We start from the raw sequence: 18,372 nt of genomic DNA, 5'->3' as shown, positions 1-18,372 counted from the left end.
GTGCTGTATTAGCACTGACCTGAGAGCAGGGGGTTGGTCATTGGTCAGAATGACAGGGTGCCATCTACCTGCTGTCCCCCCACGGTGACAGGTCATGCCAAGCTCACAATCTCATAAAGATAGCACTCATTAAGACCTTAATTACAGGTTCACTAGCAGGATAAGAGGTTGTGCTGAGACACATTTGTTCTGTCTGTCAAGGTGTGTGTGAGCGGGAGCGAGAATGTTCATCACAAGCTTGAGCATAACTTGACCCCGTCTGAACTTTTTTATACGTAAATATTGCGTGTAAAAAAAATGTATGTATATGCAGTTTTTATAAATACATATATACATACATATATATGTGTGTGTGTGTGTGTGTGTATGTATATATATATATATATATATATATGTATACACACATACATACACAGTATACATATACTACACCTTTAAAATGAAATATAAAAACACTGACTATATATATATATAGTCAGTGTTTTTATATTTCATTTTAAAGGTGTAGTATATGTATACTGTGTATGTATGTGTGTATATATATATATATATATATATATATACACACACACACACACATATATATATATATATGTGTGTGTGTGTGTGTATATTTGTACATTTATATTTATATATAACATATTTGTGTGCATAACATTACAGAATATTATATATCTTATGTTTTACAATAAGTGTATCTGTACTACTTATTGTAAAACATTTATGTTTATATAACATTATAACAGGATATATATATATATATATATATATATATATATATATTATGTTGCAGTGAGCTTTTTTCAGAACTTTTATTAAATGATAACGGATTTTTACACACACACACACACACACACATTAAAATCTGTTAACAGCTTTTTTCAGACCTTTTATTAAATGTTATGTTAATTCATTAAAAACTTACAGCGGCAAGAGTAACTCTTAACATTTTTTGGCAAATATTTCAGTTACTATGGTAACTTTTTTGTATGCTATGACGTTAAGGACCAAGTCATCAGTGCCTGAAAACGAGGCTCAAAACCGTTCGCTTAATAATTCCCCGTGTGTCAATCTAACGCTTCAGCCAATGAGAGAGCGCCCTGTTGGCCCTTCAGCATTTCCAGTCTTCCCGCCCCTCTCTGTGCTACGTCAGCATTCAGACTCAAACATGGCGGTACCCATAGCTAAGTTCCTGGCAGCTTATGCCTATTTATTACTAATATCTTTAATATTTCCGCACGTTTTCGCCGACAACGCTGCCGGGGACTCGCCTCACCGGCGCTTTGAGTATAAATACAGTTTCAAAGGGCCACATCTGACACAGAGTGATGGAAGAATCCCATTCTGGATTCATACTGGGAGTAAGTTTATAGATGGGTGTCTGTATGATCTCTCTCATCCATCTGTATCACTGTCTGTCATCTGTCAGCATGTTTAGTCTATGTACGGACATGTAGTTTAAATGCCCTGTGTATGTGAAGTCTATGCGAGAGGTTGCATTAATATGAACTGAACCTGAGTAGTGCAAATATTGCATTATTGAATGAATGATGATGGATTACATTCCTTGTGCAGGAGTTTCTTGTAATAATGCAAATTATGATATTTGTAACATATCTTAAAGTTAAATAAATATGGCTGCATTTTAAAATCAAATCTATGCCTCTGTTCTGATATGTTTGGTGCATTGTTAGTTGTTTTTTGTCCTATGATTTTGTCCTATGATGAAATCAGATACTCTATGTTTTACTAAAAGTGTGATTTTTGATTAGTCACATAATCATTTTTTTTTATGCGTAATCGTGGTGACATTGTTAAAACTGTGATTAATATATGTATGCTGTTTAACAGCTGACATGGCACTAGTTTTCCTAAAGGGTTAAACAAATCTTCCTCGGCATGTAGGAAGAGCAAAGTTCTGTGTTACAACACTTCCCAAATCTTTCAGATACACCACCACATATTAGCCGGCAGGAGCGATCAGTGCTGTTTATTTGGTCCTCAAATTGAATATTGTGGTTTTGGTCAATTTGATCTGTTTAAATAGATTAATGTCAGCAGAAAAGTATGCTGTCAGGGAAGTTTGTACTCATATACTTGGTAGTGTGCCAGATATTACACATGGGCGTGTGATAATAATGAAATTATGTAACAAAAATCTTTTGCTGTCTCAGATTGCAAGGGCCTAACCTAACAGTCTACTAATACTCTAATGAGAGTTAGTTGACTGCAGTTGCAAAGTTACTTATAGTTAGTAGAATAGTGGATCATCAAAATAGAGTGTTACTTTTTTTATATTTTGTGTTAAATAATTTTCTGTCCGTTCATTCCTTTTGAAATGTCCATGTTTTCACCAGATGCCATTCCTAGTGCGGATCAGATTCGAATCACACCCTCTCTGCGGAGCCAGAAGGGTTCGGTATGGACAAAAAACCCTGTAAGTTTTGAACATTGGGAAGCTGAAGTGGCATTCCGTGTGTCCGGACGGGGACGAATGGGAGCAGATGGATTGGTAAGAGAGGGAAAAATAATTATCATTATGTTGTGTATGTGAGCCTCATTTCTACATTTTTGGCTGTGGGCATTTGTAAACATACAGAAGCACAGACAAATTATGACTGTGGAGGGTCATGTTGACCCTTTTTAGGGACATGAAAGCCTTGAGCTAGTGTCACAGGTTGAATTCCAGATCTCTGTGAACCTTGTGGAGTCCTGCAGGTAGTGTACTAAAAATTGCTTTGGATGTACACTACAATTAAAAAGTTTGGGGGCTGTACATTTTTTTTTTTTTTTTTTTTTTTGAAAAAAGTATTGTATGTTCACGATGGCTGCATTTATTTGATCAAAAATACAGTAAAAACAGTAATTTTGTGAAATATTACAATTTAAAATAACTGTTTTCTATGGTAGCTTGTTTTCGCCATGGAATAAAAAGAAAAAAAGGTAATTGTGATGTTTTATCTCACAATTCTGACTTGTTTTCTTGCAATTGCAAGTTTATATCTCACAATTCAGACTTACAAACCCACAATTTCTCACAATTGTAAGAAATAAAGTCTTAATTGTGAGAACTAAAGTCTCAGTTGTGAGAATTAGTCTCAATTGTGAGAAATAATGGCAATTCTGTCTTGTCTCGCAATTCTGAGTTTTTCTTCTCAGAATTGTAAGAAATAGTTGCAATTCTGAGAAGTAGTTGCAAATGTGAGAAATGGTCGCAATTTTGAATTTTTTTTCTCAGAATTATGAGATAAAAAAGTCTGAATTGCAAGATATAAACTTATAAAATTGTATGTTGACTGTCCTTGCTTTTTTTAACCTGCTAATTGCGAGAAATAGTTGTAACTGAGAAAAGTCGCAATTCTGAATTTTGTCTCTCAATTGCAAATTTATGTCTCGCCATTTTGATTTTTTTTTTTCTCACAATTCTGAAATAAAAAGTCTGAATTGCAAGATATAAACCTATAAAACCTTTTTTTTATTAACACTTCTGCTTTTGATAATATAAACAATATACCTTACGATAGTGCACGCAAAGGCATTTACACAAATAAAACCTTAATAACTGACGTGCAAAGGACGCTGTATGCACCGGTAGGGGAGATCAGGGAAAACTTGAAGTTTCTTTATGTTGTCACTAAAGCTGGAGAGCAGTGTGGGTACTTCCTGTGAAGTCATATCTAGAAATCAGAAGATCATAGAGAATTGGTGGTGGGATCTTTTTACTTTGGCCCTGCAACCGCATAGAAATGCTCCAACAGCCACTCAGAACACCTGCATAGTCACGCCCGGGCAACCACCCAGAACACCCTAGCATTGTGTCAGCAGGTTTGCATGGACAAACAATAGTCTAATTTTCTTCATAAGATGTAAAATCTAGTTTTATGTTACTATGCTTTTCACAAATTGTAGGTTTCACTATGTTGTAAATCGTCAGTATCTTGAGCTTTTGATACTTTGTCATCTCAGTCCTTGAAATTTTTTTTTTTTTTTTTTTTTTTCATGTCACACATTTTCACTTCCTTTGCTCCCTGGTCATATGAACTAATTTCATGCTGCTGCATTCCTGGGTGCTACAGCCTTGACTTAATATATGATTTCCTTAATTTGTTAGCAGTCATGAGGTTCAGATTTTTCGTCTTATCGCAGGGACTTCTTTTAACACAGAATAAATCATTTTATCAGAAAAAGCATCCACAGGTCATCCTTGATAAATTCAGGAACTTTGCTCAACATTCGCAGTGTAGAGGGAGTAATTATAGTGTAGTGTTGTACAAGTAACATGTGCTTTCATTGAATTGTCCCACAGTCCAGTGGAGCAGACCACACTGATCTCAAGCACCACTTACCAAATTACCCATGCTCACTGAAGAGAGCCTGATGTGTGTGTGTGTGTGTGTGTGTGTGTGTGTGTGTGTGTGTGTGTGTGTGTGTGTGTCCTGTAGGCCATATGGTTCACGGCCGGTCAAGGTCTGGAGGGTCCTGTGTACGGGGCTGCTGATCAGTGGAACGGCGTGGGAATATTCTTTGACTCTTTTGATAATGATGGGAAGGTGATTGCACATGAGTATAATTTTAATAATTGCATTTTATGAAAATGTTATTTTTAAATGTGTCTGTGAAGTTATTTAAATGCATAATATTATTATAATTGAAATATTTTTGCCATTAGCTGTATCAATTGTTATTAAAAATGTGTGTGTGTGTGTGTATATATATATATATATATATATATATATATATATATATATATATATATATATATGTATATATATATATATATATGTATATATATATATATGTATGTATATATATATATATATGTATATATATATATATATGTATATATATATATATATAATATATATATAAAATATACACACACACTTCTAAAGCCACTTTTTGCCTATTAAATGCTTTACTCTTCTTCCTCAATAATATAAAATGTTTAAAATCTTAATATTCGGGCTTTTCTATCAGTATATTTTGTAATGTTTTTTTTCTAATCATTCAACAACTCTGGAATTTAATATAATTAGTTTGTTGAAAAGTATGATTATTTTTAACACTAGTATGTGTCAGTAAAATGCCCCCATTAACGTTTGTTTTTTAGCGATGTGCATTTTTCAGTCAAAACATCTTAAGGTAGAGGTAAATATATATGTTATCAAAGGATTATGTTAATGTGCTTAGATTTTGCCTCAGGAACAAACACTAAAGCACCTCAGTAGACTTGTTTTGTGTCTCCTCTGTACTAAATAAGGATTATGTCTCTCTCTTCTGTGACCTTGCTATTGTAGAAAAACAACCCTGCTGTCCTGGTGGTGGGTAACAATGGGAAACTTGTTTATGACCATCAAAAGTAAGTAAACATATCCTCCTTGCTGACATCAGCGCTCTCATTTTTACAACTCAAAGGAGATTAGGAAATATGATTATTTATGAGAGAGAGAGAGTCTAATCCTCTGTCTGTCTTAATCTGAGTGCAGTTACAGTGAAAGCATTAAATTAGATCTGTGAGCCAGCGGGAGAGAGTTGTCAGCAGCATATGTGCAATACTGCGTCAAAAATACCCATAGTCCTTCATATTATCAGGGAGAGACACTACTGACAAAAACAGTTTTTTTTTCATGCACCTGTCAATTTTGAGATTTTGCACTTTTTGGCTTTTCATAAAGTGTTTTTTCAGACTGGTGGAAAGAAAACAACCAAAATACACTTTTAAGTGTATCTTTTATTGCACTTTATCTATTTGCGTCTGTAGATTTCAATTGCAGTACATATCTTTAAAGGCTGTTTTCTCAAAATGAGTTTTTTTTCTCCTGCTCTGAGTCAGAAATCTCCACTTCAGCAGAATTTACATAAATGAAACTTTACAGTTTTATTCATATCTATATTCTGAAGGTTTTTATAGAGGAGTTTGTTGATATATAATTTGCCTGATTTTATACAACATTTTATTTCTAAAAAAATGAAGAACATTTATTTTGTTGACTCTAATATGTCATTAAAAAAATGAAACAAGAATTTTGAATCTGACTTCATCCAACATTCAGATTTTTGTTCTAGAAATGTATGCAAATTAGCACATATGTAATTAGATAACACCTCATTTGCATATTTAAACATAACATTTTAGAAAACTTGTAATAGAAAAAATGTTTGCAATTCTTTATGTAATCAGTCAACTGGGGAAGTAAGGTGATATCTATTAGTTAATTTTTTACCCTATTCACCTGGAGTGTCTCGCCTTATATTTTATGAAAATTTAAAGAGAAATCTTGGCCAAAACTTGTTGACATGGAAAGGAAATGTTGTTGTTGTTGTTGTTGTTGTTGTTGTCTTTGTGTTTATATATGTATGTATTTGATAAATCATATTTTTCCTCCAGTGATGGTACAACACAGGCTCTGGGTACATGTCTTAGAGACTTCAGAAACAAACCCTACCCTGTACGTGCCAAAATCGTCTACTACAAGCAAACTTTATCGGTAGGTCAAGTTTATATCATCATAAAAAGTTTCAAAAAAGATTAATACTAAAGAAATGACTATAATTAGACCTTTTGAGCCTGATAATTTGGTAATGGCTTTTGTGATAAATGTGTCTTTCAGTGAGTCTTGCATTGTAAATGTACATCAAAACAATAGATCCATGTACAACTGACAGTAGTTAATATGACCTCTAGGTAAACTGATTCACTATTTAACAGCCATCTCAATATCACATAAAAAATATGAAATTTCCAAGCTATAATAATGTCTGAATATTCTCAACGTTTTCAGGTTTTCATCAATAACGGCTTCACACCTGATAAAGACGATTATGAGTTCTGCACCAAAGTTGAAAACATGATCATTCCTGGGACTGGTTATTTTGGCATCTCTGCAGCCACCGGAGGACTTGCAGGTATTTGAGCATATCTAAATCCAGAGTTTTCTCTCTTCCGACTGAAGGTCTAATGTTGTTTTTGTCACCCTCCAACTGGATCAAAATTGAACCAACAAAGAAAAATGGTTAGCATTCAACCATTAAGTCATATGAAAGTAATCTAATGAATGGTTTATATTTCTATAGCAGGTTCTGTGGAAGAAGCCGTTTGAAACTTTAAAACGTGTTTATTGTTGCTAGTGGCACTGATATTACACACTGCAGCTTAAAAAATATGGCTAAATTTCTTTCAACAGATGACCATGACGTGCTGTCATTTTTGCTGTTTAGACTTACCGAGCCTGGGCAGAATCTGGTATGCATTTTTCCTCCGAACACATTCGCGTACACACATTTAAGTATGAATAAGTACGAAGAATCGGCCATACTTATTTCATAAGTGTCTACCTCTTACTCCATTCCTCTTGTTCATTATAATTGGAGTATGCGTAAGTGTGTCTATGTGCGTGAGTGTGTTTGAATGTGTGTTTTGTGTCTTTCTATAAAGCCTCCCCCAGAAAAAGAGATTCCCAAAGAAGAGAAGGACAAGTACCAGGAGGAATTTGAGAATTTCCAACAAGAGCTGGACAAAAGGAAAGAGGAGTTTCAGAAAGAGCACCCTGATGTCCAGGGGCAGCCCAGTGAGTTGCTCTCATTCTGTCTGAAGTTTTGACCTCAGATTCACATTCAGCTTTGTGTTTTCATGATGTTTATAGTCAATAGAAATGGCCTGGAAACATTAAGAAAAACTCACATTAAAACAAAGAAATCTAGAATGTTAAAATGTTATTAATAAAACGCACATCCTTTTCCAATACACCTTTTATCCTGTTCTGATCTTAGATCTATGAAAGCTTGTTTCCATGATGGAATAAAAAAATATAAAATGTAATCGTGACTTTTTTTTCCCCTCACAATTTTTTTTTCTTGCAGTTGTTTGTTTATATCTCTCAATTCTGACTTTATAACTCGCTATTGTAAACTCTCAATTATGATAAAGTCAGAATTGCAAAATATAAACTTGCAACTATTTTTCCCACAATTGCAATTGTGAGGGAAAAAAAGTCCGAATTCCAAGGAAAAAGTAAAAATTGCGAGTTTATCTCGCAATTCAGACTTTTTTCCACAGATTTTTGAGGTATAAACACTCCATTGCAAGTACTAAAGTCCAAATTGCGAGATATAAACCCGCAATTGCGAGGAAAAAAAAGTCAGAATTGTGAGAGAAAAAGTTGCAATTACCTTATTTTTGTTCCATGAAAAAAGCTTCCATATAGATCTGATTGGATGAGTTAGATTTGATTGCTAAACTTTTATTTATTTTTAAAATATTATACTTTTATTTTATTACTGTAAATTTTTTCTATCTAGATTTTTATTTTAACCATGTTTAAGGCATTTTAGGTGCAACATTTTTCGCTAAACCATTCTCTTTTTTTTTTTTTATTGTTTGTTTATTCACAAATGTATTAATTTTAACTTGCTGAGTTGTAAAAATGAAAATCCGTATTTGTAGAAAAACATCTGTTCAATGTTTCTCTTCTGGCAGTTGAGGACCTGTTTGAAAGCGTTAACGACCGGGAAATCCGTCAGGTGTTTGAGGGGCAGAATCGAATCCACCTGGAAATCAAGCAGTTGAACCGGCAGCTGGCCATGATTCTGGATGAACAACGGCGTTATGTGTCAGTCATCACAGAGGAGATCTCCAAACGCACCTCACAAGCACAGTCAGGACAGGTAGGACATGACAAATGCATTTGATATATGGCATTTAACAGTGTATATTTACCAGCACTGGACATTCTTACATTGACCAGATTTTTATATTGAGTGCCATGACGTCATCTCAGATCCAATCAAAATCCTTCATGAGATGTAATGACTTTAAATTGTAAATCAACCATACAATTTTAGTGCTACTTGAACTGAACATTGTTATAGCAATAAATCAAATTTATGTTCTAACCTATCTTTGAGCCTAACTAATAGTTTACTTCCTTTTTTAAGGCTCCCACTCATGAAATGGACACCATTATTAATACACAACAGGAGGTTTTGAGAAACCTTAATGAAGTAAGGTAAGGAAAATATTGTTCTCCTTTCACAAAACAAAACTGGAATATTACTGTATTTTTCCTAAAATAAGTCACACTTGACTATAAGTTGCACTGGGAGAAAAAAATACATAAGTTGCATCAATCATTGTATAAGTCACATTGTGTTACATTCAGAAATAATGTAAATACCAGTAAATAAAACAAAACATTAATAAATATTATAAACATGTATTTTAGTTCCACTTACTCCACAACAAATCCTTTACATTTAATGGCATTTAGAACAGAGCAGGAATGAAAAAAAGCATAAAACAAACAAATGATAGTGGCATTCATTCTAAACAACATTTGTTATAAATGTCAAGCTTAAAAGAATTTATTTAAAGTGAAACTGAAACCACCGGCTACATTAATAAACTTGGGCTCACGTACCTCTCTCATTCGGCACAAATGCAAAATTTGTTTTGTTTGCTTGATGTTAATTTCATTGTAAAAATCGCTTCGGAATATAAGTAACAGCACGTTTCAGATTGAAAAAACTGCGGAAAATACAGTATACTCCAGAAAATTCCTAGCCAGAAAGTGTTAAGCCGCATACAATCTCTGAGTAAAACAACTACTTGGAGGCCTTAGCGCATTACATGCCTTTGCAAAAGACTGAACAACGCAGCAGATTAGGTTTTGTCTGTTAACTTTCTGTTTGTTGTGTTTTAACATAAAGATCTAAAGATGTTCGTGGTTTAATCCAGATTAAATACATTTGTTTGTTATTCTGTTTTGGTCTCTGTAATGTCAGCTTTGTTTTTTTTTGTTTTGTTAGCGGACAGTTGTTTGTTTTTCTCCAGGTGTTTTTTTTTAAGCAAGGTGTAGACGAACAAGGATTAAAACACAAAGACAAAATCAAACAATAAGGCTTTAGGATTAGACACCAAAATACAGCATTTAAAACTCTTTAGCTGTGCAAGTAGAGGATTAGCCCACAAAAGACTGTTTTTACAACTCTTTAACTCAGATGTGACCAAACTATAATGATTGTTAAACCGATTTTTAGAACAACACTTACCGATGGTTTTGTTGTTTGGGATTTAAACAAGAGATTTGTTTGTAACGGATGCATTCAGATTAAGATTTTGTTGCAGAAGTACATTGTTTTTAACCTCTTAATAACCCAATTACATGTACTTTTATTAAAACAGAATTTTACAACAGCATCAAAATAGTTACTTTATTATTAATTAATAATAGGTTACTCTATCCTTTTACACATCTTTTCTGTCAACAAGATGGCGTTTGATCGAATCTATCATTTTTCAAGGCATGCAACATTTAAAAAGGTATTTGTTCACTATTTAGTGCATATGCAAATATTGCTCTTAGCAAAGACATAATATAGCAGTCTTCATCAAAAGGGCAGCATTGAGGACACGTTGTCGTCCTATTGTCGACATTGAAAGACATTGAAAAGATCAGTAATCTGTGTCGATTGTTCATTTAGGCTAATCCTATTGGTGCGCATTTAAACAGCATTTGGATCGTAACAAGCAAATGCTCAGTTGATCGAATTCATTTTATAGATTATGCACATATTAAGATCTTGACCTTTTCTTTTTTTTATCATAATTTCATTTTACTCATCTTAGCCCAACGAAATTACTTATCCGAGGGGAAAAATGGCTTCTTCCGACATGTAGGTCATTTGAAGTGGATAAAGATTACTGGGAGATTCTAAATGTTCACTTTTTTGCCTCAAGGGAGATTTATGTCTAATTATTTTTTCCCCCCCTTAAGAAACAAATTTGATTTTGTTTAGGCTCTTTATGGGCCTCTTTTTGATGGATTATATGCGAATCTTTAAATATATCCATCATACAACAGTGAATACATGGTCTGCTTCTGATTGCTTTCTTGTCTTTGTAATTCCCCAAGGAGTCTGTACTTATGACTTACCAAACGTTTTCATTTTGTCCATCCCCTCATATTTTTTATCCTAGTAATCATCTTAGAATTTTGAAGACGATATCCAAAGAAATGGGGTTCAGGCACAGGATAATACGTGATCAGTAAAAAAATGCAAGTTAAGCAGAGAAATTATCTTAAACTTGAAGATGTGTTTCTGATTAAAAGGTTAAACCGTATGCTGCTCTTTTTTTATGTGCAGACCTCAGGTTTGACCTTGTTTTGATTAAAAATTTTATATATTATATATATATTATTAGAACTTCTGACAATAAATTTCAAATTCAGTTTAATTCCTTTTTTTTTTCCCCCAGAGTATTATAAGAAACAAAATGTTTGTTTATCATCCAATGTATCATCTTTTTTATATCTTTATATAAATAGATAAGATTTGTATAATACTCCATCTTTAATGATCATTTATAACCAAATGAAAGTGTCCCCCTGAGGAAGGCTGTGGCATGACCCGAATGGGTATTTCTTAATCATCTGAAATATGTTTAAGAAAGGGGCCATGTTTTTTAGGAAGATTAATTTAGCAATCATTCCTGCTTGTGCAGCATGGTAATTTCATTTTTTCTATGAGGCTGAAGGATAAATGGCCTTTTGGGAGAGTTAAGAGGAGGCTTAAAAGATTAGATTGGGACAATTCACTGTAATATTAAGATTTTCTTGGCCGAAGACCTTGGGCACAGAAGTCATTTGCCAGTGTAATCAGGGATTTTTCACCAGCATTTTTTGCATGCAGTGCTCTCAAGTTACCACTAGAGGCTCAACTTTTATACCAGGCAGAGCTGAACCGTATGTGTATATGACAGTTTGATTTGTTGCTCGTTGAGACATGAGGGAGTTCAGGAGATATGCAGTTTGACTGTCTTTTCTTGCATGTCTACAGTTTTAAATTTGGAAATATATACCAAGTTCAAATTATTTGTTTTTTTATTTTATTTCAAAGGTTATTTAATAACCATTTTGTTGGTGAATACTTTTTCTTATGGTCATGTAAAACTTTTAAATATCTGGGAATTTATTAAAATAGTATTTTCCATGCTTGGAAAAGATATCGAAATGTGATGTCATATGGAAAAAATTGACAATATAATGTTTCTTTACATGTACGCTCTGACAAATTAATCATCCATTGAAATGCATTCAAATGTCAGAATGTTGTTTGTCTTTTTGGAGACATTTATATACCAATAAGTATAATCATTTTTTTTTTTTTTTTTTTTTTTTTAATACTTTGAATGAAGACAGGAAATGCAAATCATCTTTTTGCATGGTCATGTCAACAATAGTCATGTCAATAATGTCATGAAATCCAGAAAACATGAGCTTTGTCTTAAGAATCAGATCAGATATTCGAAGCCTAAAGCTGTTTTATGCATTTAAAACTCAGATTAAGTCTTTTGACACTGTGTCTCAGAGGAATTGATTGTTTGATACGATCCTCTTGTATGACATACTGTTTTCTTGTATGTAAACGGGCAGAAAATGAGTTAAACTTCCTCTTAAAGCCCTAATGTCGAACCATCTGGCATGCATAATCTTTGAAAATGTTCAACTTTTTTTCTTCTTGAATAATTAATAGTGTTTCATATGATGTCTGACTCAGATTCATGAATGTTTATTCAAAACATGAGGGCAAATGAAGCATTGCACTAATGTTGTTTTCATGTTGTGGTTTGTAGAAACTCATTGTCAGGCTCACTGAAGCAGTTGGCAGTGGGTCAACAGCAGGGTAACGCAGGCGGACTCGGATCATACGAGACAATCCAGCACTTCAATGACATCAAGGAGCATTTGCATGTCGTCAAGAGGAACATCGAACACATAATTCAGAAAAATGTGGTGAGTTTAAAAATAAAGCAGCATTTCTGATATGGATAATATGTCTTATAGCACGACGTATGCGTGGCTTAGCTGGCAAATACCGCACAGTTGGATTTTTTTTTTTTTTTTTTTTTTTTTCAAAGTCATAGTTCATATTTCTGTTCATCGTTTGACTAAAAAATGTCTGCTGAATGTATAAATGGAAATATTTTTGACCATCTAGTTGTCATTTTTGATGACATGGTACAATTTATTGGTATACTTGTCGGGGTTAAAACCATCTAAACCATAAAAAATGTGTTACTTGAATAACTAAAATAAAAAAAAAAAACAATGTAAACTTAATTTTTTTTCAACTACTTGCCAAGGCAGCATTTCTCAATTTTATTTAGTTTAACCTGGTGCTCTTTGTGTGTCGGTCAAAAATAACCGAACATTTTTTTTATTTTTATTTTTTTCAGTGAAATGAATATATTATTATATTTTAGTTTGATAATGTTTTTTTTTATTTAATATTTAGTTTTTTCTAGGGGATTTTATGGTACTAAATTATATTTACACTGTAGTTATAATACATTTATTCACTTAGCATAGACCTGAAAATGAAATTTCCAACTTAAACTGTCATAAATTTTGAATGCTTTGGAGCAGTTTTGATCTCTTTTCAAAGACAACACTTGGCAAATTATTGCTGAAGTGAAAAAAGTATAAAAAAGTTAACTTAAAAAAAGTTACAGAATTTTACATTTATTGTTATGAAAAATGCACAAAAATACTATTTTCAATTTTTATATGAAATATGTATTTTCAAAAACATGTTTTACTCTAAAACTGCAAGAAAACCAATGCTATAAATCTAAACAAGTTGTGTTCCAAATTTGAGGTTGATATCTCAACAAATGAGCTTTTAGTAAGATTTTGTTTGGCCTCAGTACCAATAGTTTCCACTAGATGAAATTCGTCTCCCATTCATTTCCAATGCTGTCATTTTTGACCACGGTCCACAAGGAGCACAAGTGTGACTATTTTATTTCAGGACCATTTAACCTTTTCAAATCATGTCCATTATTATTTATTTTATTTATTTGTTTGGGTTATATAGCAAGTGCCAAAACCTTTACCAAGTTTCGTACTATTCCCAAGAAGTAAAAAAAAAAATCTAAAAAAAACAAAATATAAAAAATTTTTTGGTCAAAAATAACCGAAGAGCACCAGAGGGTTAACTTGTACTAAAATAACTGCAACTACTGAAATAAAAAACTGAAATAATAATAATAATAATAATAATAACTACATATTTAATTAAAAAAAAAAAAATACAAAAAAATTACTAAAATTTTTAAATTAAAAATAAAATAATAATATTGATAAATAATATTAATAAAACTATAATGGCATCTCAATGATGCTGTTATGTTATGTTATGTTATGTTATGTTATGTTATGTTATGTTATGTTATGTTATGTTATGTTCCAGTCATTTACCAATCTCTCCTCCATTTCTCCTCCATTGTCTCCTCTTAAATTATCTGTTCAGATTCAATAAAAATGGCAAAAAAAGAGGAAACAACCAATTATTTATTTATTTATTTATGGTCACATTACTTAGAATCCTGCAGAAAAGGCGAAATGTCCTGAAGTTCCTCCCTTACCCTCCTGCCTCTCTACCACACATTTCCTGGTCTTCATCGTCATTCAGTCCCTCCTCTTCTTCGGCTACGTTATGTACAAGTGAGTCAATGTATATGTTGCAGTGTCCATGCAAAGCTACAAAGAGGTGTGTAAATGGTTGTGTAATAGAGATTTGTTCATATCTGGGTGCTTCATACAATGGTTTGGTAGTTAAAGCACTGAAATCTCACCCAGTGTTTTTGAATTAAATGTTCTCTAGTTCACATAATAAAAAGGCAAGATGACAGCCATTTTGTATGGAAGGAACAAAAATAAGGACTATTTTTCAGGGATTGCAACAGATTTATTTTGTTGTAGACAAAATTGAAAGTCATGGATCTCTTGACACACACATTCATAAAGAACTGAAAACAATCAGTATTTACTTGCATTTAATGCTTGCTGTCTCTCTCTCTCTCTGTTTTTGTTTCTCTTATCTACTTCCAGGAGTCAACAGGAAGCAGCAGCTAAGAAGTTTTTTTGATGATTCGTAGCTCTTGATAAACACAGCACAACATGTAAATTGTCCATTTTTGTTAATTTCCAGTTTGTTTGTTTTGTTTGCAAACTGTAAATTATTATACTTGAAAACTTAAGTATTTTGTTTGAGATTTTTTTTAATTCTTAATTTTTAATTTGATCAGAGTTGTACAGGGTTTGAATGACTGCTCTTTTCCAAGTGTGTGTGGCATTTTCAATGGTAGATTACTGAATATGATGTAATATATTCTTTAGAGGTCTGACATATTTACTGTTCAATTCTGGTCCAGGAATCATTTCAAGAACTCAGTCGCTGTCCCAGGAACGTTCTGAACTGTGGTAACTGAAGTAATTTCAATAAGATTGAGTATTTTAACACATTCCCTTTGGTATTACCTTTTACAATAAGGCATTTTTTTCCCTCCACAAGTGTTAAAGCTTTATTGTATTGGTGAAAGCAAGAACCCAAAGGTTGTGAATGTGTTATTTGAATCTTTATAAAACAAAAATGTTTTTCTTCTCAAACAATTTACATAAAACAAATCAAATGACCTTTTGTGTCGTCTCATTTTGTCAACATACATTTAGTCATAAACTTGCCAAAGATTATATGTTCTTAAAAAATTTTGTAGGCCATTTCTGCCTGTTACAAGAATATGTTGTAATAATTCACTGCTCAGTGTAGATGGAAGCTTTGAGCTCCTGGATGCAGATGTAACTCTGTCTGACAGGGACGGCCTCATGCAGGGGATTATGTAAGGAACCCAGCCGTGAGCCATAGTGCTGCTCTATAGAAGCTTCTATGACCCGGGCCATCGTTAGGGATTAGATCAGAGACAGAGGGCTTTAACACACTTTCTCCACCTTTATTCAGCTCCAATCATCACAAACAACTGATTGCATGTTGGTTTAAAGGCTTTCTGTCAATAGTGAGGAAAAGGAAAGGGAGTGATTACAATCCAGAATGTTTTGAAAAACAGTACAAAAAGCATTTTGTTATGGGAAATGTTAGAAATGTAGCTTACTTGTATTTACATTACTTGTAACGTTTTTTTTTTTGTTTTTTTTTATAATATTTTTTTATATTATGTGTTTTATATTTTATTTTATATTCTATTATTTTTTGTTTTTATATTATTTTGTTTTTTTATATACAACCCGAATTCCGGAAATGTTGGGATGTTTTTTTTTTAAATTTTAATAAAATGAAAACTAAAAGACTTTCAAATCACATGAGCCAGTATTTTATTCACAATAGAACATAGATAACATAACAAATGTTTAAATTGAGAAATTTTACAATTTTATGAACAAAATGAGCTCATTTCAAATTTGATGCCTGCTACAGGTCTCAAAATAGTTAGGACGGGGGCATGTTTACCGTGGTGTAGCATCTCCTCTTCTTTTCAAAACAGTTTGAAGACATCTGGTCATCATTTCTGGAGTTTTGGTGTTGGAATTTGGTCCCATTCTTGCCTGATACAGGATTCCAGCAAGAATGTCAAATTTGGACTCATCTGACCATAGAACACTTTTCCACTTTAAAACCATTAAAGTCCATTTTAAATGAGCCTTGGCCCACAGGACACGACGGGGCTTCTGGACCATGTTCACATATGGCTTCCTTTTTGCATGATAGAGCTTTAGTTGGCATCTGCAGATGACACGGCGGATTGTGTTTACCGACAGTGGTTTCTGGAAGTATTCCTGGGCCCATTTAGTAATGTCATTGACACAATCATGCCGATGAGTGATGCAGTGTCGTCTGAGGGCCCGAAGTCCACGAGCATCCAATAAAGGTCTTCGGCCTTGTCCCTTACGCACAGAGATTTCTCCAGTTTCTCTGAATCTTTTGATGATGTCATGCACTGTAGATGATGAGATTTGCAAAGCCTTTGCAATTTGACGTTGGGGAACATTGTTTTTAAAGTATTCCACAATCTTTTTACACACTCTTTCACAGATTGGAGAGCCTCTGCCCATCTTTACTTCTGAGAGACTCTGCCTCTTTAAGATATCCCTTTTATAGCTAATCATGTTACAGACCTGATATCAATTAACTTAATTAGTTGCTAGATGTTCTCCCAGCTGAATCTTTTCAAAATTTCTTGCTTTTTCAGCCATTTGTTGCCCCCGTGCCAACTTTTTTGAGACCTGTAGCAGGCATCAAATTTGAAATGAGCTCATTTAGTGGATAAAAGTGTAAAATTTATCAGTTTAAACATTTGTTATGTTATCTATGTTCTATTGTGAATGAAATATTGGCTCATGTGATTTGAAAGTCTTTTAGTTTTCATTTTAATTAAATTTAAAAAACGTCCAAACATTTCCGAAATTCGGGATATATTATATTATATAATTTTTTTGAGCATCCTGACCAGCCAGCAGATAATCACTGATGTTAAATACAGCCTACATGCTTTAGGCATGTCATATACAAAGCTAGTGTTTGCCTTATAGCTTTTTAAAATGCTATGCAATATTAATAAATCATTATGCACAGGAAGTTATGGAATCACTGTTTGGATGCTACAGGCTGTCAGCATCCTCTTCACTAGCATCCATTTGTGACATTAGAGTATTGCGCTGGGATATGCCAATGCTTCTTAGTTCTGATAATCCAACATCCATTCCCTCCCTCTGTCCCTCTTCGCTCTCAATTACTGCTCTGTGCTTCAGCTTGATTGCGTACCCTCGCTCTCTACCCCACCCCCTCCTCTCTCTTTTCAGGGGATTACATGGAGAGATGGCGTGTATGTTTAGCACATCTGTCACTCCATCCCACCTTGCTGTGCAATCAATCCAGCACAAGCTCACTGGCTCAACTGTGAACAAATTCAAATGGTCCCCAATACATTTAAATAAGTTCACATAGGATACTTTGGTTTAATTTATTATTAGTTGTGATGGGCAGGTTAAAGGGTTAGTTCACCCAAAAATGAAAATTCTGTCATTTACTCACCCTTATGTTGTTCCAAACCTGTATGCGTTTCTTTCTTCTGTTGAACACAAAAGAAGATATTTTGAAGAATGCTGGTAACCAGTAGCCACTGACTTCCATAATATTTTTTTCCTCCTACTATGGAAGTCAATGGGTACTGTCAACTGTTTGGTTACCCATATTCTTCAAAATATCTTCTTTTGAATTTAACAGAAGAAAGAAACTCATACAGGAACAACATAATTCTGTCATCATTTACTTACCCTTTTCATTTTTGGGTGAACTATCCCTTTAAGGTGTTTTGCTTCTATTTGCATTTGTTCCTGTGACTCCTTTTATTGCACTTCCTGTATGAATAGTAGCTGTCTTCCCAAGGCAACCATATTGTCACCTCATGCAAATTCAAATTTTAAGAATTTTGTGCACAACAATTCACTCCTTAAATGACCTTCCCTTCAGGAATAATTTGTTTACACCATATTTATGTTTCCAAGAGACCCATAATGG

At 33.5% G+C, this 18,372-nt stretch overlaps 1 protein-coding gene across 2 annotated transcripts; it reads left to right on the top strand.

Annotated features, from left to right (window-relative positions):
• The first annotated feature begins 977 nt into the window (after nucleotides 1-977).
• Nucleotides 978-15,476, top strand: LOC127525304 (protein ERGIC-53-like). Of its 2 annotated transcripts, XM_051917767.1 has the most exons (14): nucleotides 978-1,361; nucleotides 2,358-2,512; nucleotides 4,443-4,550; nucleotides 5,298-5,359; nucleotides 6,389-6,488; nucleotides 6,783-6,906; nucleotides 7,185-7,243; nucleotides 7,436-7,568; nucleotides 8,477-8,664; nucleotides 8,935-9,005; nucleotides 12,632-12,791; nucleotides 14,383-14,504; nucleotides 14,892-14,962; nucleotides 15,215-15,476. In XM_051917767.1, exons 1-13 carry the CDS (start codon nucleotides 995-997, stop codon nucleotides 14,926-14,928), a joined length of 1,686 nt encoding a protein of 561 aa, XP_051773727.1. In that variant the 5' UTR covers nucleotides 978-994; the 3' UTR covers nucleotides 14,929-14,962; nucleotides 15,215-15,476. The 2 variants fall into 2 exon arrangements, with proteins under 2 accessions (XP_051773727.1, XP_051773726.1); XM_051917766.1 differs by having other exon boundaries at nucleotides 14,892-15,476.
• The last annotated feature ends 2,896 nt before the right edge of the window (nucleotides 15,477-18,372 follow it).

Source organism: Ctenopharyngodon idella, chromosome 13 (assembly GCF_019924925.1).
Source record: "Ctenopharyngodon idella isolate HZGC_01 chromosome 13, HZGC01, whole genome shotgun sequence".
Classification (NCBI taxonomy): Eukaryota; Metazoa; Chordata; class Actinopteri; order Cypriniformes; family Xenocyprididae; genus Ctenopharyngodon; species Ctenopharyngodon idella.
This window is presented reverse-complemented; position numbering and strand designations above follow the sequence as displayed.